The following is a 24,496-nucleotide window of genomic DNA, read 5'->3' as shown; positions in this document are numbered from 1 at the left end:
ATATTCTATCGATAATTTCGCTGCATTCATTCCAAACACTCGGTCGGGCACGCGTGTCTTTGCGCCTTTTGCCTTTCTCCTTTTTTTTTTATACTCTTTAAATACAAATTTACATTTTTCGACAATTTCGTGGCGCGTGCAGGCAACACAAAGTACAAACAAACAAAATACGACAAATCGTTGGCCCTGCTGCGGATGTGTCAAACGCCAGTGTTATTGATGTGTGACAGAATATAGAAATACAAACCAACATACAACACTTGCAACTGGAATATAGGAATTTAGCGTCTCGAGAAGGTCCTGGGAAAGTGAACAAAATCCTGCATACATAAATATACCACTACGCAGCGTAATACAGGGTGCCATGTGGAGTCCCACACACTGCAATGTAACGGGTAAGTGGAACAGGCACCCGTTGTCGTTGTCGTCATTTTGCCTCTAATGTTTTTAGTATGGCAAATAAATCGCATTAAAAATTAAACTCGTTTCTATTAGTGTGTGTTTGTATTGGTCCGCTGCTTGCATTTGTTCATGCATGCCTGTGTGTGTGTGTGTGAGAGTGCTTAAATATTGTCATGACAGAGAGACAACAGTTAAGTCGTTTCTGTTGTGCTCTCGCGGTGTACCTATGCCGACATCTTATTTGAAATTTCACTTTTTCGAAGCCCTCTCCCTCCGCTGCACTCTTTCCACAGTTTACCCCTCCAATTACTTTTGCCAGTGGAAGCCACCTCTGCCTTTCGTGATTATTTCTATCAGTGGAGTGGAGCAAGCGCTGTCTGATAAGATTGTGTACGTCTCTCCTACCGTCCGTCCGTCTGTCTGTCCTTCCGCTGCTTACTCATAGCCACAGAGAGTTGCTGTCATAAGGAGAGGTCCACTGTCTTCTCTTCAATTCGCGACGAATCTCGCAGTGATTGATCATTCCAAATGGTTAATGGTCGATGGTGATTTCTCTACTCCCCCATTCCCTCTGATTCGCATTCTCGCACATACCAATACCACCTCTGCTGATTTCAATGCAGCCCTGCGCTGGTGTTTATGTTTTCATTGTTTTGTTTGCTTCAGGGCTGAATTCCAATGAGAAATTCGTGCAAAAATATTCAAGCGCTCGTTACTCGTGACCAACACAGAAAGAGCTGCCGCTCTCTCTCTCTCTCCCTCTCTTTCTGTGTGTCGCCGCTTGTTCATAATTATGAAAACAAATATCGAGTAATTAACTCCAACTAAAATTCACATGGCTATGTGTTTGTGTAATGTATAGCTTAATGGCCCAAGCAAATGACTCATAAATTGTTGCGAAAGCTTCAGGAACGTAAACTATGCAGATAGTCAGAAACAGGTAGAGGAGAATGCGAGAGATGAGGCTTTGTTTCGATAAATCAACACGCACGCACACAGGTTGCTGGTAAAGTGTGTGTGTGGGTGTGAGAGCTGAATCGGTGCTGAATCAAAGTTTGACAAATAAACAGTTAGGCTGAGAGGAGAGAGCGCCGAAACTGCAGCTATTTACATAGTATATGTATATTTAATGGGGGGAGAGAGAGAGATGGGAAATGGAGTCTGGTCTGTGCTGTGCTGTGCTGCTCCCACGCCTGCCTTTCCACCTTGAACTTGCCCACCAGCTATCAGCTCTGTGTTCTTTGTCGTCTCTTTCAATCTTGTTCTGTCTTCTGTTGTCTCGTTTTGCCGTTTGCACAGTTCTCGCAATGCTTAATTCCAGCAGCAGCAGCAGCCACAAAGAGCATTGACGTCACACGTCGAATGGCAAACAAATCAATCTCTCTCTCCCTCCTGTTGCTGTTGTTGTCGTGCGTTGGTTTCCTTCATCAGGTCTTGTTTGCACTCTCTCTCTTAGCACACATACACACTCACACAGGCACAGAACGAGTGGGACTTATCTGTTCTCGTGTCAATATTTGCACTCGAGATGAGCGCACGCCTGAAGCTCGGGGAAACAGCTGTCTGGAGCTTTTAATGTTGTTCGAAACAGAAATCCCGTTCCGACCTATTAGATCATTCGACCCTCCCTCCGCCTCACCCACCTGGAACTATGAGTGTCCGCCTGAATTTTGGAGCGGGTAGGAAGTTTGCGGCATTCTTATCCAACCCAGCTCTGCGCCCATGGGCTTTCGGGCCTCCACCTCGAAGTTGTCTAATTGCGTGCGTTATTTTTAGCCGTAAATTCTTGGCGGCCACTCACTTGGCCACAAGCACGCACACACACCTCAAATTTCCTGAGGATATTGTGCAATGCGGCGGGCAGCCAAGCAAACCCAAACAAACACATTTCCGTTTTTAGTTTCGATTTTGTTTGGTTTTGTTTTGCAACCGTTTTGGTTGCATGGAGCGCTCCCCCCATCTCTGTCCATCTCTCGATATCGATAACGATTCGTGCAGGAATGCGCTCTGATGTAGTTCTTTATGTTTGTGTATGGCAGGAGGTAGAGTTGGGGTGTGTGGGGTGGATCGATAAGGAGACCGTTCTGATAATGCATACCCTCTGGAAGAGAGGAGAGGAGAGGCAGCGACGTGCATTTTGGTCACGTAAGAGTGTGGTGATGGCGTCCTGAGATTGCTCTGATTTACACACCTATCGCTTCCGCTACCTCTCCCTCCGTTCCACTTCTTTCCGTTTTTAAGCTCCCCAACTCACCCTCTGCCGTGGACCGTTTTAATGTTGCTCTCCTCGATGCACTTGTGCGAAACAGTTACGTTTCATTGCCCGACCCATTTAGCCGTGCCATTCGCCAGGGAGGAAGAGAGAAAGAGAAAGAGAGAGAGAGAGACACAGAGAACAGATGGAGGGGAAAAACAGGTATGGGATCGCATCTCTGACTGCAACTGCGACTGCCAGCCACTCTCTGACTCTGCGATTGCGGGTCTCCAATTGATTATTTTCCAGTTTGCGTTGACTTGTGGCTTGTTGAGTTGCTGGCCACATTCCTTGGGGCCAATTGCTGCCTCCAGCTGCCTGCCTGCCGGCAACGGCATCAGCAATAGCACCGGCACAGGCACCGGCACCAGCGGTAGCCACATCTCCCAGTTCTCACCTCTGCCTGTTGTTCCCCTCATGCATATGCATGCTGGCACTGGCACTGGCACTGGAATTAGGATTGGGATGGGAGCAGACGAGTCAAGATTCTTTTGCCTCTTTGCATTTATATTCAAAGCATGCAATGATCCCCAATCCACCAATCCCCCATCCTCCAATGTTTTCATGTTAATTGCCTTTCATTTGGTGTGTGGGGAAAGAGGGGGGTAAGAGTCTGTTTATAATTTCCAAATCCAACCGCACTGGAAAACCACTGCAAATGCAAGAAATTATTTATGCATCAAAATAATAATAATAATAATGTAAATGGCAAAACATTTGAGCAGGGTCGATAGCTTAGATACCCTGGAGAAGCATAGAAAACATCGAAATAAGCATAAATTAATTATGTATTGAAATGGCATCGTAAATGTCTTTCCGATCATACCTTTTGCCAGGGTATTTTGGGTGGGCAATTGAACGGTAAATATCAAGAGTTGATTTTATTCGAATATTCGCACGATTTCAAACTGTTTGTTGGTTGCTGTTGCTGTTGCTGTTGCAAAATTGAATGGCATGCGCTTCATTATAATTATTGGTGGTAATTCTGCTGCTGCTGCTGCTGCTTCTATGTTTGTGTGTGTGTGTGGATTAGGCCACAGTTCGACGATCCCTGCCCTGGCCAATGGTCTTAGTTGCTCCTAGGGTGCAGGTGCAGCAGGGCAGGTCAGAGCAGCGCACGAATGGAAAATTGATCTCTCTCAGTCTGACCGAAGAGAGAGAGAAAGAGAGGGTCTACCAAGTGCGGTATTGCCTCATTAGCATGCGTGCGGATGCCTCCGAGGAGCATTGGCCTCCGGCGGCAGCAGCACAGCACAGCACACCAAACTCTTTTGCCGTCGTCTGTTTTGTGTCTTTCTTTGGCATGCTGCCACGCCCCCCACCACCACACATACACACACGCATAAACAGAGAGCGGCAGCGGCCCGAAAGTGGAACATGAAACAGAGTCTCTCGGCAAGTGCGTGCTGGGAATTCTACATTTATGTATGCATAATGGAGCAACGAAAAAGGAGGGGAATTGGATTGTTGCACCACTCTCCGCCCGGGGGCTCGCTATATGGCCATAAATACTGATCTGATTGGTGCCCTATATATGCGGCAAAGAGCGGTTAACCATGTACATGTCCATGAACCCATTTCATTTTCTAATGCAGAGAGAGAGAGAGAAAAGCTATGGGAATAGTCGCCATGACTCAAACATGGTATGAGATTTGTCTTGGCAGATGAAGCAAACCAAAACTTATTTTTCCCTTGCTGCCACCGGAGTATTTTCTCTTTGGGAGAAAATGAAAAATTAGTGAAAAAAGTGTGGTCACCTGTGGTTGGGGGAATTGCGGCAGCCACCAGATGCATCAAGCAGTGGCAGGGGGAAAGACAATCAAGTTGAGAGCAAAAGGCAGAGACTGAGAATGATTTCATTGAAATTAATTAACCCAACAGTTGACCCCTCCTCACAAATACACACACACACACACACACTCGCGCACACAGATAAGCAAAAGCCACAAAGGTTAACAAAATGCGATGACAATGGGCCCACGGGGTCGCATAAAGCAACAAAATAAAGGTGCAGCCGACATCCATCTGACCAGCCATTGTTTCTGTCTTATCTGTGTCTCTCTCTCTCTCTCTCTCTCTCTGTTGTAATCGACAGGAAAACAGAACAAACCTTAGCTTATATCTAACTAAAGTTCTTATCCATATAAATCGATGATCGAGATACATAGAGATGTCTTTCTGTATGTCTGTCTCTGCTCGTTCCCGCGGGAGCAAACGGAACACTTCGAGCACTGGCGCTGACCGCTGGGAATTTATCTTTTTTTTCTGAGTCGCCGTTATGTTTTTTTTTTTCGGAGTTTATTGGTGTGAAATGTGGGCCACAAGAAACGAACGCGAAATGAGTCAACTGCCTCCCCCGGTAGATATCGTTGTGGTAGTGCGGAGTTCCATTTCAATGACTAATCAATGATTCCTGATCCCTAAAGCTGAAGAAGAGAGATAACACTAGAGGGGCTTGTTTCCATGTTTTTGTTAGATAATTGCAATTGGATCAAACTTTATTTATAAGTATCGTAAAACCAATTGTTTGCGCGTGAGTAATGGGAGAGCAGACAGACGATTGGAATACGAGTGTACATTTCCGTTAGATAGGAGGAGGATCGGATCGCGTCTCCTCCAACATGAAAAACAATTCGATGCGACCTTCTCGCATGCATCGCGAAGCGCTTTCGTTTCCACCTCCCCCACCATCAGTGTGCGTGTGTGGGTGCGCCTACGTTCATTGATGACGCCAGCCAGCCCAGTCAGCCCTCTATTTTCTCTCGGACCAAACAAACTCTCAATTACGCTAACTCGCGCAAAATTGAATTGAGGAATTGAGTGCAAAAAGTGGTTGGGGCTTCTGTTTTGGCAGCACTTTTATCTCGCTCTCGTCTCCAACATGGCGTCTCTCTTGACAAAGCTAGCGGCGGCGTCGGCCCACATCTGCTCTGCTGTGCTCTGCCCAGGCCGGGGTCCCGTGGTGCGACAAAAAGCGAAAACTAAATGCTAAATTCGACGCCAATGCCCACGTTGCACAGTGGGTTGCATTTATCAGTTGATTCGATCAGCGCTCAGCGCTCACACATTTGATGAGAGTGACCGGCTGAATGGCACACTTGACCCACTGTGCGCGCGGCTGAGAGGTGGCCATAAAAGCGGACCAACTTAACGGTGGATCGCCCGCCTCAGCTCTCCTCGTTCCATCTTCTGCCGTTTCTTTTTTTTGGCGCTGTTTGCCATGTTTATTTCTTTACCTTTTGCCATTTGCCATTTAACATTTCTATTTTCGGTGGATTGGGGGGTACCACGCGACGCGATGCCTTTCCATATGCACATACACACGTACACATGCATGTAAATATGTACATATGTATGTATGTATGCATGTGTGTATGCATGCTCATATGAGAGTCCATCGATCTCTGGATTTGCATGTTTCTCCGCCGATGAGCAGCTAGCTGCTCTCGAAATTGCGGAAAATTGCAGCCGCCGACGCCGATGCCGAGGGGCGGGTTATTGACAGCCATTACTTCGTTTACCGTTGCTTGGTTGGCTTGCCAGCACAAGGCACCAGGCACAAGGGGAGACAGAGAGAGACCGCACAAAAGAGAGTTTGAAGATGCGCATGTGGCCGAACGTTAGCCGCTGTGTATGACTTACAGGTGGGAGGGGGGAGTAGTGGGGTAGCTGTAATGGGATTGTGGATTATCGATAGCATCCAGACTTCTTGTCTGTTCCGGATCGTCTTTAACCTCAATTACGGTGACAAAGAAGACGAAGAAGCGGAGGCGACAAAAAAACTTCCCAAATTGGCTTAAGTTGCGTTCCCCGCGACGTGAATGTGCCGGCCAAAGAAAAATAAACGCTAACGGGCGGTAGATGGAAGGAAAAAAAACGGTTAATGCGATAATAATTATGAGGCAGTGTCCAACCTGCGGGAACATCTGCTTTCGGTCGCTCCACCAAACAAATCTAAACGGAAATTGGAAAAATATTAAGAAAATCTACAGTGATGTTTCTCTGCTATGATGTACATATGTATGTACATAATGATGTACATAACTACATATGTACATATGTGCATTTTTACGTGAGTTTTTTGTTTTTTTCTGCAGCGACATGTTCGTGTGCAGACGCCGCCGCCGCCGCCGCAAAACGCTTTTCACTTTGCCGCTTTTGCGCCGTAATTGTTTTGTGTGTTTTTTGTTGTTACGAAACATTGGCGCAATTTCTCCGGCTAGCAGCGGCGGGGTGGGGGAGCATTGCGCAAAAGCATAATTATGCTGCGTAATTGAGTAATCGAACAATCGAATAATAATCGTGGGACTACTCCACCGCCGACGCCTTCCGCATCTGGAGGAGTTCATTTCATTTCCCGGACCTAAAAATAGCCAGCGCCTGCCTCCCACCTTGCACTTGTTCGGTCCGGCCTGGCCAGAATGTCTGTTCTGGCAATGACTTAATTTCTGTTTTGTCGCCTTCTGCCCTCTGGCGTCTTCGTTTTCAATTTAATTTCCATTTCCGGCAGCTGTGCAGCGAGCAGCGAGCAGAGCGGAGGTTTAGCTGTGAGCCAGCCGCGAGGTCTCTGCCGAAATGTTTGGCAAATCTAAGCCAGCATTTGTCGCAGCTCTCGCTCGAGTGATTCACTTGCCCGAAATTGGTGCTGGAAATTGAAACGAGACCCCACCACCAAAGCAAACTTAAAGTTTCACTCGAGCGCCTCGTGACCTCGCGATGGCAGCGGCATCCGGCGAGGCTGAAGCTGAAGCTGAAGCTGGAGCTGGAGATATGAAAGCCACGCAAACCGCAAAGGCAGCATTTTTGGGGCCGCGACTCCCGCCACTCCCGCGGCCAGCCATTGTTTTGCGCCGGCGCCTCCCCAGTTACATTTATGCATGGAACTCGTCCGTCGCCAGCTCTTGCTCATCCATAATCCAGATCTAATCAAACATTTCGCTCGTTGCAGTGCACCGGGCGCGGGGTCTGCTCACCAAGGGCAAGAACGGCACCAACAATTGCTTTGTCACCATCGCCCTCGGCAAGGAGAAGTACCAGACGTCGGTGAAGGACAAGTCCGAGACGAAGGTCGACTGGAATGAGGAGTGCGAGCTGTAAGTGAATGAATCACAGAATGAGTCCAGCCAGACACTCGCGCTTACTGTTCGTCTTCCCTTTCGTTTCTTCTTTCAGGAAAATTCCCGATCAGGGCAATCGGGCAGAGCTGACACTGACCTGCTTGCATCGCAATAATCTGGGCATCGATGAGTTCCTGGGGCAGGCAACGTTGCCGCTCAACGAGATGGACGTGTACGATCGGCCGCGCACCAAGTGGTTCAAGCTGGAGAGCAAGCCGGGCAAGGAGAAGAAGAACAAGGAGCGCGGCGAGCTGGAGGTGCGCATTTGCTTCGTTGTCAAGTCCGGCTCCCTGACGGACCTCAGCAAGAAGGACAAGCACAAGTCTTCCATCGGGCAGCTGGCCAGCTCTGTGGGCGGCAGCCTGCTGTCCATCGGCAACGGCGAGAAGCGAAAGAGCATCAAGAAGTTGGCCGGCTCGCTGAGCTCCAAGCTGCATTTGCGCAGCAAGAAGAAGCACGCGGATGCCGGCGGCGATGACAACAGCTCCTTCAGCGGCTCCTTTGCCAGCATCGGCACCCCGAACAGCTCCACCGGCGGCCCCGGTGGCAGCGGCCGACGCCGCGGGCAGCGTGCCGGCGAGGCCGATCCCGGCGTCATCAGCGAGGACGAGGATGAGTTTGTGTTTGACAATTTGTCGCACAAGAGCTCCGGCAGCTCGCTGAACATTCAGCGTTCCGGGCTGCAGCCGCCACCAGCCACCGTGGGCGGTGGAGCAGGAGGAGCGCCCAACTTTGCGCCCCGCAATCCCTCGCCGCTGCTGAGCAATGGCAATGGTTTGGGGACTGGGAACGGGAACGGGATTGGGATTGGGAACGGCGTGGGAAAGATCCATCACGGAGGTAAGCCCAAAATGCCACAGACGCTCGATGAGGATGCGCCCATCAGTGCGGAGATGGAACAGCTTGAGATCGATTTCAGTGTACGCGCTCGCACCCTGCCGCCTCCCTCGAAGCCGCCGCGCATACCACAGCTGCAGCTGGAGCAGGAGGAGGAGGAGGAGCAGCAGAAACAGAAGGAACTGGAAATGGAGAGGGAGAGGGAACAGGAACGGGAGAGAGGGAAGCCAAAGGATAAGGAGACGCTGGACAGCGACAAGGATGAGTGGGCGTCAAAGCTGTACGGTGGCTTGGAGATTGGCACCAGCGACTCGCTGAAGCGTCGCAGCTGGGAGTCGCGTGTACCGCTGCCAGCCAGCGTGCAGGAGACACCGCCACCGCTGCCCCCACCGTCTGAGCTCTCCTCCAGCTCGTCCTCGGACAGCGATGAAGAGGAGATGCCGCTGCCGCTGCCGCTGCCGGTGCCGCAGCCCAAGCCAAAGGCCACCAAGGCAGCTGCTCCCCCAATACCGGTGCGGGCACCAGCTCCAGATCCAGTCCCTGTCCCTGTGCCCGTCCCCGTCCCATCCGTGAGCAACTCTTCCTCGCTCTTCTCGCCCGACGCGGAGCAGCGCAACTTTGATGCGTTCAACGCGAGCTTCGCCAAGTTCGAGCAGCGCAACAGCACGGCCATCTTTGCCGATGAGCCAGAGCTCGAGGATCTGGATGTGGAGGCTGTGATGCCAACGCCTACAGCAAGGCCAAAGCCGCAGCCCCGCTCGCTGCTGGATCTCAGGGCGGAGGCGGAGAAGGCAGAGCGAGCGGAGGAGGAAGCGCGTCAGCAGCGCGCCGAGGAAGATGCACGCCTGGAGGCCGAGCTGCGGCTGAACGAGCAGCGGCTGCGCGTCGAGGAGGCTGCCCTCAGGCAGGAGCTGGCGGAAGAGCAGCGCCAAAAGGAGCTGCTGGAGGAGCAGCGGCGGCGCGAGGCCAAGCGCTGGGAGGAGGACCAGCGGCTGCTTACCTTTGCCACACGATCCACGTCACTGGAGGAGGAGCAGCCGCTGCCGCTGCCTCTGCCACCGCCGCCTCAGCAGCGGCAGCTGCAGTTGACGGCGGAGTTAGAGGAGGCGGAGCCAGAAACCGAACCCAAACCCAAACCCGAACCAGAGGCAGAACTAGAACTAGAACTCGAGCCAGAGCCAGAGCACAATTTCCTAACGCCCGAACAGTCGCCCAAGGAGTTCCAAACGAACGGCAGCGGCGGCATCAATGGCAGCGGCAGCGGGCGTGAGAAGCGTCTGGGAAAGTTCAAATACGGCAATAAGCGAGGTGAGCTGTTGTACCCCCCCGAAACGAAGCGAAAACAGATACGCAAAACAGATCCAAATCCAAGAGCCAGACAATCCGTTCCTCTGTTCCTCTCTCTCATGCACAATCGGCGGACAGGCAGGCGGGCAGGCAGGGAGTGCGGTGCACTCGCTGGCGGATTACACCGAAAACCGAAACCGAAACCGAATCAAGCTATTTCCAGTCAACGCCGCAGTCAACTGTCGGGCGCGGGAGCAGCCGAACATCCTTTCATACCTGTTTATCCCTCCCAACTCCTTTCATCCTTCTACTCCTTCTTCTCCTTGCCCTTCTCCCATTTGTCCTGCTATCATCTTTGTATTCTGTTTTGTTTTTGTTGCATCCGCCAGTGATTTGCGAGCACCAAGCCCCACCTCATGCCACCTCGTGCCCTGTGCCACTTGAACCGTTTTTAATGCTCTGTCTCTCTGCTACACAGATAAATACAGCAACGATAATGGCAGCAGCTCGCCCAGTCCCAAGTCCACGGAGCGCATTATCATTGGCCACGAAAAGTCTGGTGGCTCGCACGCGGAACGTCGCTCAGAGATCTCCGCACAGCTGGCCAAGAAGTACGAGGGCAAGTCACGGGAGGTAAGCAATCGATCGATCGATCGATCGATCGATCGATCTCTCTTTCTGTTCTCTGTACAATCTTTAACTCTGTTATTTGCGCAGGAGCTGATGCTAATTGCCAATGGCATGGAGAACGAGGCACTGCTGCAGCGGCAGCGCGTCAAGGAGCTGGAGGATTATCTGGATAATCTGCTGCTGCGCGTTATGGAAACACACCCGAAGATCCTACAGAATCCCTACTCGCGCACCACATCCGCCAAAAGGTTCGTCACAGGCCGCGCGCAGGCGCAGGCGCACACCCATATCCAGTGCCGTTTTCGTGCACTGAACTCGTTCAGCTTGAAGGGCATTCGCCTGCCTTCCTTCCGCAAAGGATAAACGAAGTGCAGGAGAGCGCTGCGCTCAAAGCTCAAAATTTAAATGCAAAATTTCTTTGTTTTAAAACGAACAAATACCACAAACTCTGGATGTGTACGATCTGCACTTGTTCTTGTTGTCTTGTGTCTCTAATCCATCAACCCAAACACCAATACAATCCACACACACAGCCCTACAGCCCACACAGAGCCCACACTCCACACCCTACACACCCCACCACATCTGAATGTTTCTCCTTCTGTTTGTGTTCTTTTTCTCTGCCTAATTTTTGTTAACCGAATGCATTCTTGTGATTATTTCTCTCCTCTTTATTTAGTTATAAAAACTACATCAATATGAATGACTTTCTAAAGTAAATGTGGCCGAACGCGCGCGCTGTGCATGTTGCAAAGTTTTTGCATTTAATTAGCACTTAACCAACACTACGACCCACAACAAACAGCAACCAACAAGAACACAAGCAACAAACCAACCAACCAACCACCAAATGACCCCAACACAATGCGCGCGCGACACTCAACGAAGAAAGAAGAAAACAGAAAGCAGAAACCAGAAGAAGTCCGGCAGTAAACACACACACACACACAGAGAGAGAAGGAAGCAAAGTCCAGGCCCTCACGTGAAGTCCCGTTTTGGATGAAGTAAGCAGCGTCGTACTCCCACCTGTCGCCTCAAGTGTCGCCTCATTCTACATTCCACATTCGATCCCTGCGCCATCTGTCCAGCCTCTGTTCTAATATCTCTCTCGCTCTGTTTGTTTGTTTGGCTCTCTCTTTTTCTATCTCTCTTTCGCTTAACTGTTGTTGGTGGTCTTTTGATGGTTCCCTCTTGCTCCTACTCCTACGTCACCTACGTTTGTATTTGTAGCTTCCATTGATAACTGTAGTTGATCAAAGCTTTATGTGATATTAATACACGAATTTGGTTCTGTCTTGCAGCGGTTGAGCAGCCCCAGCCGCAACCTGTCGTCGCGTTGCAGTTCCCGCGAAGGAGTTGTTGCAGTTGCAGTTGCAATCTACTACATCCTGCATGTCAAATGTAAAAACAATCGAACACCAAGTTGCCTTTTGTCGCCAAAAAAACAAAAAAAAAAACAGCGAAATTCAAGTGCTTTCTAACACTAATTTAAGTAACTGAGAGAAAAGAAAAAGGGAAACTTATTTGTACACGTGTAATCCACATAGATGTTAAGCAGGAGAACAGAAGAGATGCGTGGCAAGCCTCGTACTCCCCGTGGAGCTCCAAACATTAACTCTAAACTAAATTATTTGTACCATACATGTGAACGATGTGTAACGATCGCTAGCGGCAACACAAATTGGCCTTTTGTCTAACGTCTGTCGTGTATCGATTGATTGAAATTATCCTAAAAGTATTTGTTTTGTTTTTTTTTTGTCTGTTTGTTCTTTAGTTTTTTTTTTTGCATGTCAAATTGTGTAACCCCTTCCCCCTTAGTGAAATAAGGTCCTAAATTATTTATGTTTTAGCGTTTAAGTGATAGGAGGAAGAGGAGTTAAGTGGCTGCAGTTTAATATGTTGATACATACAATGATTTTACCTATTGATATATATATATACACCCAAACAGAATAAAAACATTTTAATATTAATACAAGCAACCATTTTCGTTGGAATTTATTTCAAAATTCATACCATTGGCGCCAACGACTATTGTCAGGGCTGCATTCTATTGGTAAACCCAGCGATAGTATTGCTGATAGTTCTTCAGCAGCAGACCAATCGATTAGTGCCGTTGCACAGCACTGTTGTTTTTGCGCAGCCGATAGCAAGTTGGCGCGATCGATATATCGATATAAATAGCCATCGATCGCGCTGGCTGCTCAGCTCTGGTGGTCTGCTGGTATATCAACGCGCCGCATTTCGAATGTTTCGCGTGAATGGGTGGGTGCACTCAATATTTTCTTCATTCAGTCATACTTCTCGATTGCACCGGCACAGTCGAACCGAACGACCGACCGAACACCGTGCGGATCGCTCACTATATGTCAGCTCACAGTACTTTTTTTTTTTTCGAAATCGTTCTAACGCGTCGGCCCTTGGAGGGGAGCCTAAACCCAGAAACGAAACCAACAGAAAGTGAAATTGTGCGTTTAATTTTTTTTTACTGTTTCCCCACAAGTGCGAAGCGAAAAGTGTAGCGGAAATTGTGCAACTTATTGGATTGATCGCCGGACGATTGACTGCATTTGAGTGCCATTGATCGATCGATCGATCGGCCAACCATAGACCAGCAACCAGCAATGCCTGCAGATCGGAGGAGCCTGCAAATATGAGGCACGCCGCAGGTTGAAGGCGCAAGGGAGAGAGAGAAAACAAACAAATAAGCAAACAAACAAACGAGCGAAAAAAAAGCGACAAAAAAAGTGAGTGATTTATTCGACAGCAGACCCAATGCCCAATGCCCCTCCAACAACACAAGCGCACACGCACAAACACACACACATAAGCGGGCAGCGATCGCTCGAGCAGAGATCTTTATGTTTGCGTGTCTCTATCCACGAGCACATATGTATGCGTGTGTGAGTGTGCGTTCCACGAACAGAACAGAACAGAACGGAACATTATGTTTTTGTGTGTTATGGTTTATGGTTTATGATTTTGTGCCCGGTTCGGATTCGGATTCGTTTTGGTTTCGTTTCGTTTCGGAAGCTGCCGCCGTTGATCACGCTGCCTGCCTCTGCTCTGCCGCTGCCGCTGCTGATGATCTCCGCCCCAGTGGGAGTGGGAGTGGGAGGGGAACGGCCGAAGCGCAGAAGCAGAAGCAGACGGCAGACGCGGACGCGGACACACCGAAATGGAATGGAATTGAATTAAATCAAATGATAAAAAATATAAATCGAGTGTAGAAACAGTGGCAGCCCTCTGTGTGCCGCCGTGCAGCGGCATCAGCAGCAGCAGCAGAAACAAAAAGACACAAAACGAAATGAAAATGAGAAAAAAAAATAAAAGCGAGCGAAGAGACGAAATCGGAATCTGAATTCAGAATTCAGAATCCAGAATCAGACCCTGCCGCCATATACAACATGCATATGTACATATACCCCTATATAGATTCAGACAGAGAGACAGGCAGACGACTGACAAGCTGACGAACTGATGAACTGACGAACTGATGATGCCAAGCAGCGCGTTGGGCAGATTCTCTGGCTGCTGTAGCATTGGGGGGCTGCTGCCAAAACAGACGACGCACCAAACTAATGGATAAATGTACATATGAATGTATGTGTGTTTGTGTACAGACACAGACACAGCAGCAGCAGCAGCAGATTCCCCCACAAAGCCCAGAAGTCAGCGGAAGGAAATGGCAGGAAAAAGGGCTAAATGTGTGTGTGGGACAGAGAGAGAGAGAGAGAGAGAAAGAGAGACGAGAGGAGAGTCTGCACTTGTGCTCGCGGCTGCTGCTGCTCCTCCTTGAGGCTGTAAATAAATAGAAAAAACAAAACACATTGAACTCTGCTCTAAACGTTGCTTACATAACCCAGCGATCCTCCTCTCCTGCTACTGCTTCTGCCTCTGCCCACGCTCCTCTTTTTTGTAAATGTCAAAAATAAGTTCTATGCAGCGCCGCTGGCCCCACCGTCTGTGCCCGTGACAGCGCATCGATTTCCAGTTTATCCCACAGCCCACAGTCGATCACACTTTTGGCATTTAATTGTTTTCTGTTGCGGCTCTAACGCTGATCTTCGAGCGATGATTTGCACTTCGAGTGAGCAAGGGGGATGGAGTTTCGATGGCATCACAGATCTCTGAGCTGTTGTCGTGTCTCTGGCTCTGGATCAGGTTGCGTTTTGAAATATTTTCTACTCTTTTGCTTCATTTAGTGCCCGCTCTGCCCCTGCCCATGTGTCGCCGCCCATGAAAAGTGCTTAATGGTTTTGTCGCGTTTTGTTTTTGTTTTTTGGAATTTACACAACAAACAGAGAGAGAGAGAGAGAGAGAGAGAGAGACAACAAACAGCCAGCGCAGCATCATAAAATTCGTGAGCATTCATTCTGACAGCTTAATAAATGTCTCTCGGCCTCTCTCTCTGTCCCTCCCCCCTTTCACTCCTAATCTCTGGCTGCGTTTTGTGCGCTGGACGGTTGGACTCTGCCTCTGCCTCTGCCTCTGCCTGGTGCGCGCCTCTTTGGGATTCTCTCTGCCTCTGTCGCTGCCGCTGCCGCTGCCTCTGCCCTCCTCTGCCATGGCGGTAACGAGTGGGCGGCCTGGCTGTCAAGCCTCAAATGGAAAGTAGAAATTCTTGACAAGAATCTAAAACAATTCCAACTTGTAGAGAAATTCTGCGCTTGACAGCAGCAGCATAAACTGGGAAACTTTCCAAAGAGGGAAAGCCTTTTGCTGGAAAATCAGCTAAAACAATTCTTGCCGTTCCTCGTGCCTCGATCCTCGTTCTCGTTATATTTCTGTGATTTTTTGCCGCTTTGCACCATTCATTTTGCTGCCCGATCTTTCTGTTTTGCTCGCCGCATGAGAAATTCATTTTAAATTGCAAGTTAAAAATACACGCGATTTCCCCCCGTCCACCGCAGACCCTCAGGCCTCACCCTTGTTGGATTTGACTATTCCGAGTGCTGGCTTGGCTGCCTGTGCTGTGAGTTGTGCCCTGCCCTGCCCGTTCCTTTTGGACACTCTTGGTCATTGCATTGAAAATGCGGCCATAATGCCACAGATCTGCCACATTGCTGGGCAGTGGCTTCTGCTCGGGCATCCCCATTCAAGTGACCCATTTTGGTGCTTCCACCTTCGCGATCTCCGCCGCAAGTCTCAGCCTCAATTAGTGAAAAGAAAAAGGGAAAAGAGGAACGCAACATGATTTAAATTGCTGTCACTGTCAGTTGCTGTGTTTGTCAGACAGCGGCGACAAAAGCAGCCGAGGCACGAGGCACGAGCTGCAGAAACAACACAAAAAAGAGGCAGCCAGCAGTCGCACCAAAATGTATCTTATAGATACACACCCAGCCAGTCAGCCAGTCAGCCACACTGACATAATAATAATAGTCTTTAGCCGCTGCTGCTGTTGCCTCAATGTCTGTCAGAGGTTGCCCCCCTCCATAACCAGAACCAGAACTCCTCTTTTGGCCCAGAAGTCTGCCACATGGGCTATAAATATGTGGATCTTCTGCCTGTTTGGCTTTGTCTTTTCTCTGCCATCTTCGAACTGATCTTTTCTCTGTGTTTTTTGAACTGATCTTCTGCGATCTTCTGGCTGCAATCAGCCATCGATTGGCGCTCCTTTTGTGTTCGCCATGATCAAAATTCTTATTGGAAACCATTTGAAATAAATACGAATGCTTGTGGGGGGGAGGCAGGAAGCAGCTGGAACTTTGGCTCCAAAATAAAATCTAATCAAATCGAAATCAAATGCGATTTTAATGAGGGAAAACAAAGGCTTAAGCGACAAAGGAAATGCCTTTTGTGGTTTTCTGGCTTCCGATACGAAACGGCCCCACAGTGCCTCCCGCAACCTAAAAGGCACTTGTTGCCACCGATCGACTGTGGATCGTGTCGGTACGTTGCTTTCATGCTAATGAGCCCCTGCCCCTTGCTTAGCATGTTTGTTTGTCAATTGATCCGCCAATTTCACTCGATCGAACCATCGATTGATCCCATCATGTGTACAAATATCTGCTACTACGATCCACTTCCACTTCCACTTCCCCTTTGCCAGCGCTGCTGTCAACCCTTTTGCCCACCATGAACCCAGGCAACCCGCAGCACTTGTGCAGGCACTTGCCACGGCCACTGCCCATGCCCGTGCCCCACCCGCTGGTTATGGCGACCATACGTGGTGGCCATACGCGACATACGGTAATGGTTGATTTTAATTAAATATTTCTTCTTCCTGTTGCCGTTGCTATTCTGCTGCTGCTGCTGCCGCTGCCGGTGCCGCTGCTGCTATTCCCTACTCGTTTGCCCGTTTCACGTTTCCACGTTTCACGTTCCCCCGTTCCGTTTTCTACGTTTGCGCGCGGGCCTGTCATTGCTCTGCGCTGCTGCTCTACGGCTCTGAGGGTAGCTTCCCGCTTGCCGCTTCTCCGATTCTTCGCTTCCTCCTGCTTCCCCGCTTAACAGTGCGCACAGAGCGCAGACCGAGAGCGAACAAGTGCCTCTGCCCTTCCCCCGCCCGAGAGAGTTCGTGAATGAGTTATGAATGGAAGTGATTGCTGCCAGCGGAATCAGAGGAAGCGGGAAAGGGAGTGGCAAAGGGTAAGGGCGTGGGCATGGGCATGGGAGAAGGGGAAATCTTCTAATAAACTCCCAGGAGCCCTCGCTCCCTTAATGGCATATTTTGGATAGTGCTCAAAACGAGACGAGACCCTCTGATCGTCGCTGTCTAGGAACCCCCCGGCGAGCGGAAGTCAGGAGTGGACGGACCTGTCTCTGCACCTCCTATTTTTAAAATTTTATTTTTATGTTTGTTCCTTCTCCTCTTGCCCTTCCTTCCTGCTTTGGCTTGTCCGTTCCGTTGCGTCCCGCCGCATCCCGTCGCGTCGCGTCACGTCACACTCGCTGCATAAATAATAATCGTAGTGCCTGCCGGCTCCTCCGATGCCCATAAAATAGTTTGAATCGTTGAATTGTCAAGGAATGAATCGAATCGGAGGAGGAGGAGGAGGAGAATCTTGGGTGCGCAGATTAAGAACAGAGAAAAGAACATAAACATAAACATAAGCACAGAAGGAGACTGCAAATAAAAAAAACAACAACACATAAACAATGCACGCCTCTTTTGAGCAATGAACTTCCAATGGGCGGGACGCGACTGTCGCGGGCAGAGCGGCAGAGTGACAGATAGCAGAGCGGCAGAGGAAGAGCGGCAGAAAGGCTAAGCCGTGGAGGAAGAGAGAGCAGAAAGGCTAAGCGGCGGAGGCAGAAGCTTTGAGAGCAGATAGGCAGAGCAGAAAGGCAGAGCAGAGCGGCAGAGCAGAGCGGCAGCGGCACCCCCCCATTAAAGTTGATTGCAAACTGTACGCGCATTTATGATCGCAATCATCATCATGATGATGATGATGATCAGCAGTCGCTGCTGCTGCTACTTACTGTTGTTGTTGTTGCTGCTGCTGCTGCTGCTGCTGCTGCTGTTTCTGATGTTTGGATGGGAGAGATGGCGTCGTCGTCGTCGCATTATCAGCAGCATTATCATTAACATGACGACGACCGTTGGCCGTTTATTAGTTTGCCGTTGCGCGAATTATTTTTATAGGCGCTGATGATGAGCGCAAAACAGACACAGAGAACTGAGAACAGAGAACAGACTGCATCCCCCCTGCATTTCCACTCCTGCATTTCTGCGATCTCCAGCTGTGCCGACTACCAGGCCTGGGAAAATGCACAATTTTCGCATGAAAATGCAGCAAGTAAATGTGTCCTTTGCTTCGTATCTCCCTCTCTTTGCAGAATGATGCCGCCAAGACTGCCAAATAGCTCGGAAGGAGCGGCAGCAGCAGCAGCAGCAGCAACGAAACGAATAATATCGAGCCAAAGGATTAGCAGGATTAGCAGCCACAGCAGAAACAGCAACAGCAACAAAACATTTCACAAGCGCCGACGAAGGCGAAGCAACAGCAGCAACAGCAGCAACATCAGCAATGAAGCAGCAACAGCAAACAGAACGTGGAGAGGGCCATCCAGCGCCTATGTGGCACTGCTGCTACTGGCCACCAGCTGCTGCCTAGATGCTGCATCATCCTCAGCTTCAGCTTCAGCTTCATCTTCCTCATCTTCAGTAGCAGCAGCAGCCTCAGCCGTAGCCGCAACAGTATCTGGTGGCATTGCCTCCAGCTCACCCTGCGCCCCACAGCACTGGTGGGACCCGGGGCGGGACAGGTGCACCGCCTGCACCGTCTGCCAGGGCGAAATGATCCCACTGCGTCCCTGCCAGCTGCACACGAACACCATTTGCGGCTCCATCTACGACTTGAAGATCGATTGGGTCGTGCTCGCCAAGACGGAGCCCAACTGGAAGGAGGTAAGGCAGCGAGACAGCGAGAACTTTCTTTGCCTGGTGCTCCTGCTGCATGTTTGATTTTTGATTTTTGTTCTCTTTTTGCTTGTTGCAGCGCCGAAAGTCGTCGGAGTATGAGCACTTTGAGCAGGATGCTGCCCCGCTGCAGCACTTGACGCACGAGCAGTTGCAGCAGCTGCACGAGGAGGCGGCTGCCGCGTGGGCCCTGGACTGGCAGACGGGCGTACTCTATGTGGCCGTGCTCACCTGCCTGATCTTCTTCTCGGTGGCTGCCTGCATACTCATCCATCATATGCGACAGTGGCGACGCATGGAGCGGCGCTTGGATCAAGGTTGGTTCGTTTTTTCCCCACTCGCTACTCGCTACTCGCTGCTTTCACACGCTACTTTCACACGCTCTCTCTCCATCTGAGCCTCTGGTGGCACATTGTTTGTGAATGCAAAACGTGTTGCACATCCACTCCCCCCTCCTCCCTTGTGCCTTCAAATCACAAAATTCTCATGCCCCGAATGCCCAAAGCGCTGCATGCTTCGCATGCCCAAGTGCCTGCCCCACCTGCCCCTCCCAGAGGCAGAGCCCTAAAGGCGACAAGGTAAAGCCCGGCAATACATATTTATAAGGCGACGCGCGGGCACCAGAACAAGACACTTTGATGTATGGCCCTGTCCACCGTCTGTCCACCGCTCTGGGAATCCAAAATCTCATCCACGGCATCGGCCAAAACGTCTCCGACTCCCCCGACTTCCAGCGAATTGTTGCACGAGCACGAGCACGAGCATCGTGGAGGATCGGATCGTATCAGCTCGGTTTCGGATCGCATCAGAGCTGTGCCTCAGAGCATATTAACGAGCCGCCAAGTCAGAGGTGAGGTGCGTGAGTCGCCGCCGCCGCCGCCACTCCCCTTTCGGCTGAGAGTGCTGCCGCCTGCTGCCAAAGTAGAACGAATCGTCCAAATATTTGGCGCGACGACAACGACAACGACAACAGCGACGCGTTTGGCATGCAAAATAAAAGCGAGAAGCGAGCGAGCCGAGCGAACATACAATTGGCAGGCACTGTGGCCGCGTATTTGGAGCTGCGCTGGTTGGCTGTGGCCCCAGGAGAGGCAGAGCCGATCGCCTGTCCAAACTCACAGCGAGAGAGAGTCCAACTTCTAGCTCAGAGCTCGGAATTGGGCTGCTGCTGCCAGTGCCATGTGCCTTGTGCCTTGCGCCTTGTGCCATGTGCTGTGTGGTTGTAGTCCAGACGGGCGCCACATGTTGCCGCTTCGGACAAATATTAGTTGCAAAAAGCAGCAAAGGAAAGAGCCTTAGTGCGGATCCTTCCACCGCTTCTAGCCATACATTTTGAGACGGAAATCTCTTGCGTAATCATAATTCAGAGCGTGTCAACGTGTCCCCCCCCGCACACGCCAGAGGAAAAGTGAAAATTGTGCTGCGTGGAATATTTATGGGGAGCTGCCGCTCTCTCCCTCGCACTCCTCTGCCGGAAGTGCATCTCTTGTCTACTTGCTCAGGTAAAAACTGTCGCTGCCACAGCCCCTGCCCCCCTCCCCCCTCCGCTGCCGCTCAAGGACAAGCGGATGTTTGTGTGGAAAGTTGGGAAATCATGTCACAGCGCCGGAAAAACATGTTTCCATGTCGGGCAAAGGCTGAAGGCAGGAAATGCCCAAAGGCAGGGCAGATTTCGGTGATCATTGACAGATGAAAATAGTCTGAGGGGGTAAGGGCAGGAAGAGTCTTGAAGCGAAGTGTTTCTCCCCCGATCACGCCCACGCCCACGCCCACGCCCATTGCTGGCCTGCTTCCGCCTGGAGTCAGCCTATAAATAGGCGTCCCCCCACCAATCCCTTGAGCAATGATTGAACATCGACCAGCTGCTGCTGCCACTACAGGAAGTTGCTGCGCTGCCACGAAGGTGCAGGCTGCCACAGGCGGCATTCAAGTGCAACTATTGACAATTGCCCAGCCCCTCCTCTGCAGCTCCACATGGAAGTGTGGCACGCGCTCGGCGACTGGGGCCTGCCTGCCCTCGGGGTCTGCGCTAAAACTGGCAAGATCTGTTGCAAATGTTGCACCATGAGTGTGCCACAATGTTCGCAGCGTTTTACAGCGCTCCAAAAATAGAAGCAACAACATGTCGGGCAGGGGCAGGGGCAGGGGCAGCAGCTGGGACAGGGACAGGGGCATGTAGCTGATGTTCGTGTCAGAGGATCGTTTTGGGGTTCCTTTGGGGTTCCTTTGGGTTTCTTGCGGGTTTCTTTCTGCCAGAACTTTCGCGGCAAGTCCGCTCTGGCAGTGGTTCGTTCTTCTGTTCATTGCCCAACCCCAAATCAAAGTCTTTGCTGCCTTTTGTTGCCTGGCCTTTGATTTACATCGCTGCTGGTTGTTGCTTTTATTTACTAATCAGCTGCCGTGAGAGATTTTCCAGAGATTCTCCAGCGCTGAAACGCACAAAATGGTTTTTCCACGGAAAATGGAAAGTCTTAACCAAACAACAGGACCAGAAATCGGCTACCCAAGGCACACGCAGAGCACACACGCCGTGCCCCTGCCCCGCCCTGCCCTGCCCTCACATTTCCCAATGGAACTGCGCAAAATTGGGAAATTTGGAAAAATGGTTTCCTCGCTTGTTGATTTTTCCGCAGCGAATGCTTTTCGTGGCTGCTCGCTCGCGCGATTGTTTACAATAAAAAGAAAGAAATGGACGATGGACGCTGGACGCTGGACGAGGCGCAATGGAACTTAATTTTCGGCTGAAGAAGAAGGTTTATAAATAAATGATAAATTATCTGCGGCAAAAGAAAAGAAAGAATGGAAGCGCGCCGCTGTTTACATTGGCCTGCCCCTGCGCCCCAGCCATTTCCTGCAGCATTTCATAAATATTGAAACATTGATCGGTCCCAAGGCTGCCATTCCTGACTCATTTCCTTCCTTCGCTCGTTGCAGATGTGGAGGAGCTGTCGACCAAGCTGATGGCGAAGCTGGCGGAGGTGCAGAGCCTGGATGGCGGCACCTTCTTCATTGGCAATGCGGATGCCCTGCGTGGCCTGCCCTCGGCCGCTGCTGCTGCCACGACGGCGGCGACAGCGGCACAGTCGGGCATCTTTCAGCCGCAACATGTGCTGCTGCCTGGTAAGTGTCCTTCGTGAGCCCGGGGGGGGGTCTGCTCCGCTGCAGGATTTGCATTTAAATCGAGATGGAAATCGATATGAAACGATCTGAGCGGTGACAATAGCCGCTTAATGGGCCCACCCATCGACGTCCCTCGATCGAAATGCAAGTGGGAGGAGAACTGAAACTGGGATTGGGCATGCGGATGGAATTTTAATTGGCTTCCCCCCGTGCCATTCCATTGTGACAGCTACGCTTGTGGCCTGCCCAACTGCGGCCGCTGCCGCTGCCGCTGCTCGTGCTCTCTCTTTAATCCTCTCTCTTGGGTTGTCTCTTGCAGAAAAACATCACCAGGGCAAGCATCAGGAGCGACGCATACTGAAGACGCTGCAGCCGGGCAATGTGTACATCGAGGAGAACAACGGAATGATGGGAATGGGCGTGGGCGTGGGCATGGGCAAGGGTTGAACGATCGGCATTGGAACGCGCGAAAGAGAGCAACAAGCAAGCCGAAAACAGGCAGCCGCAGCAACCGAGGGGGGAGAGGGGAGAGCGGAGTGTACAAAGCACAGGCCCCAAACAGAGCTTAATTCAAATGGGAAAATCGAACTATTACTATTATTATGATTATTATATTTTGCTCTTATTGATTAATTAATAATTATGAATACCACAATCCTCTATATAACTTTTTTTTTGTCCTAATATTTAAATCAAATGTTATGTTGACTTGTTTGTAATGCGAGAAGGAGGAAGGAGGAAGGAGAGGAGCAGCAGCAGCAGCAGCATCCTTGGCGAAAAAGTTTCTGTATATACAGCAGATACACACACACACACACACACACGCACACACATGCGTGTATTATGATTAACAAATTCTACTTAATGTACATATTAAGGCGATCGAACTCGACGTGCAACGGAGGGAAGCGATGGATGGGTGGCGAGACTGGGCTTTGGGTGGGGGGCAACAGCAAGCAAATATCGGTAGCATATCCAGCTAATACGCGAAAACACACACACACACACACACACACACATAGATATTATATATAAATATAAACAAAAAAGAAAAAACAAATATCTAATATTTAATTCGAATCACAAGCCGATCGCATCTTCGAGCTAAATCGAATGCTTAATTTTTGTAGGGTTAACGATAACGATTACGATTACGATAACGATAATAAATGATAACTAACTGTAATCGCAGCAGAATGTGCAGCGTACTCTTAAGTGCAACAACAGCAACAACAACAAACAATAAAATGTTCTATGAATCTAATGGTCGATCGATGTCTTTTTTGAGGCAGCTCCACAGTGTCTACAGCATCTACAGGGAGAGCCACGCCCTCTAATGCCAAATGCTCGCTCAGTGATTGGGGCACAGATGTCATGCCAGGAAACGTCTTTCAATGGAAATGAAAATGAAAATGGAAATAGCTCGTCGTAGTCGTAGTCGTCGTCGTCTGTCCCCTGTTCAGCATTGGGTGCACTTTGCGAAATTTGCATTTTTCGAGCATTTCTCTGTCTCCGAGTTAACATTGAAAATGTCCAGTCAGAGTCGGCGGGGTTGGGGATGGCGATGGGGATGGGTGGGGGGACTGGCATACGTTGAATGCCTTTGCATTTATTAATGCTGCTTGTTTGCGTTTTTGCAGTTACACAATCTTAAATGATTGTTGTCGCTGCCTGAGCACGATGATGATGATGATGATGATGATGATGAGGAGCTTTAGCTATGCCTTTGGCCTATGGCAAAATCAACTGAAAAACGCGCAAAACATTTCCAATGAAAAGCCAGTGGCCTGCCCGTTGCCATTGGCCATTGGCCATTCCATGCACGGAGCGCGAGAGTTTCTGATTTCAGATAGTTGTTGACTACCCCGGCCATGATGGTCTGGTCTGGTCCCCAGCAGAAATTAATTAGCCGCGACGTGGCATAAATTAGCAAAAAGAGCGTCGAGAGGGGGGAACAAGTGAAGAGAGAGAGGGCGAGAGAGAGAGAGAGTTGCTGCAGGAGTCCATGGCCCGTTCCCATAATCGATCTGACATGATCTGCAATCTGTTGTCTACTCCTCAACTCCCAGTGGCGCCCATTTCAGTGGCACATGCCAAACTCATTTGTGTATTTTGAACATACGCAACAGCTGCACGGGGCAGATGGAAGATGCACTTGAAACTGATAAGTCGTTCTAAATGAGGAGCGGAAGGAAGTGAACATTAGCGTTAAGAGGGCGCGGGGCAACTGCAGCTGTCCATCAATCCCTATCCCACAGATATCCCACATCCCACATCCCATATACGAGCACATTCCATGTGGAGTATCTATTTTGTATCACTTCTCTTCTCTTCTCTTCTCCTCGCTGTTTTTGTTTTCGTTTTTGAGGACGTGATGGTCAATGAATCAAAAATAGCGCCACGGCAATGGAATGGAATGGGGAAAATGCTAACTGCTAAATGCTCAATGCCGAACATTAAATATCGAATGTTGAATGGGATATC

General features: G+C 50.1%; 2 protein-coding genes across 8 annotated transcripts; both read left to right on the top strand.

Annotated features, from left to right (window-relative positions):
* Nucleotides 1-29: 29 nt before the first annotated feature.
* Nucleotides 30-22,783, top strand: LOC117903827 (rab11 family-interacting protein 1). Of its 7 annotated transcripts, XR_004649536.1 has the most exons (8): nucleotides 30-395; nucleotides 7,605-7,749; nucleotides 7,829-9,071; nucleotides 9,645-9,918; nucleotides 10,376-10,530; nucleotides 10,615-10,775; nucleotides 11,207-11,531; nucleotides 11,829-11,972. XR_004649536.1 is itself a non-coding variant. In XM_034816278.1 (7 exons), coding segments are annotated over exons 1-7 (2,589 nt in total). In that variant the 5' UTR covers nucleotides 30-364; the 3' UTR covers nucleotides 22,762-22,783. The 7 variants fall into 7 exon arrangements, 3 of the variants coding, with proteins under 3 accessions (XP_034672169.1, XP_034672170.1, XP_034672168.1); XR_004649537.1 differs by lacking the exon at nucleotides 9,645-9,918 and having other exon boundaries at nucleotides 7,829-8,613; XR_004649534.1 differs by having other exon boundaries at nucleotides 7,829-9,918.
* On the top strand, nucleotides 12,748-22,499 carry LOC117903828 (tumor necrosis factor receptor superfamily member wengen). The gene is made up of 5 exons (XM_034816280.1): nucleotides 12,748-13,274; nucleotides 18,310-18,880; nucleotides 18,972-19,209; nucleotides 21,827-22,012; nucleotides 22,332-22,499. Exons 2-5 carry the CDS (start codon nucleotides 18,311-18,313, stop codon nucleotides 22,457-22,459), a joined length of 1,122 nt encoding a protein of 373 aa, XP_034672171.1. The 5' UTR covers nucleotides 12,748-13,274; nucleotide 18,310; the 3' UTR covers nucleotides 22,460-22,499.
* Nucleotides 22,784-24,496: the final 1,713 nt, after the last annotated feature.

This window comes from Drosophila subobscura, chromosome A, assembly GCF_008121235.1.
Source record: "Drosophila subobscura isolate 14011-0131.10 chromosome A, UCBerk_Dsub_1.0, whole genome shotgun sequence".
Classification (NCBI taxonomy): Eukaryota; Metazoa; Arthropoda; class Insecta; order Diptera; family Drosophilidae; genus Drosophila; species Drosophila subobscura.
Note: the sequence above shows the minus strand (reverse complement) of the source record. Positions and strands in the feature narration are given on the sequence as shown.

Excerpts from the sequence above, each read along its gene's own strand:
- LOC117903827 (XM_034816278.1), top strand. The coding sequence starts at position 365 with ATGTGGAGTCCCACACACTGCAATGTAACGG. Across the intron at positions 7,750-7,828 it reads TGGAATGAGGAGTGCGAGCT|GAAAATTCCCGATCAGGGCA; the intron begins GTAAGTGAATGA and ends TTCTTCTTTCAG. Across the intron at positions 9,919-10,375 it reads CAAATACGGCAATAAGCGAG|ATAAATACAGCAACGATAAT; the intron begins GTGAGCTGTTGT and ends TCTGCTACACAG.
- LOC117903828 (XM_034816280.1), top strand. The coding sequence starts at position 18,311 with ATGATGCCGCCAAGACTGCCAAATAGCTCGGAAGGAGCGGCAGCAGCA. Across the intron at positions 19,210-21,826 it reads GGAGCGGCGCTTGGATCAAG|ATGTGGAGGAGCTGTCGACC; the intron begins GTTGGTTCGTTT and ends CGCTCGTTGCAG. Across the intron at positions 22,013-22,331 it reads GCAACATGTGCTGCTGCCTG|AAAAACATCACCAGGGCAAG; the intron begins GTAAGTGTCCTT and ends TGTCTCTTGCAG.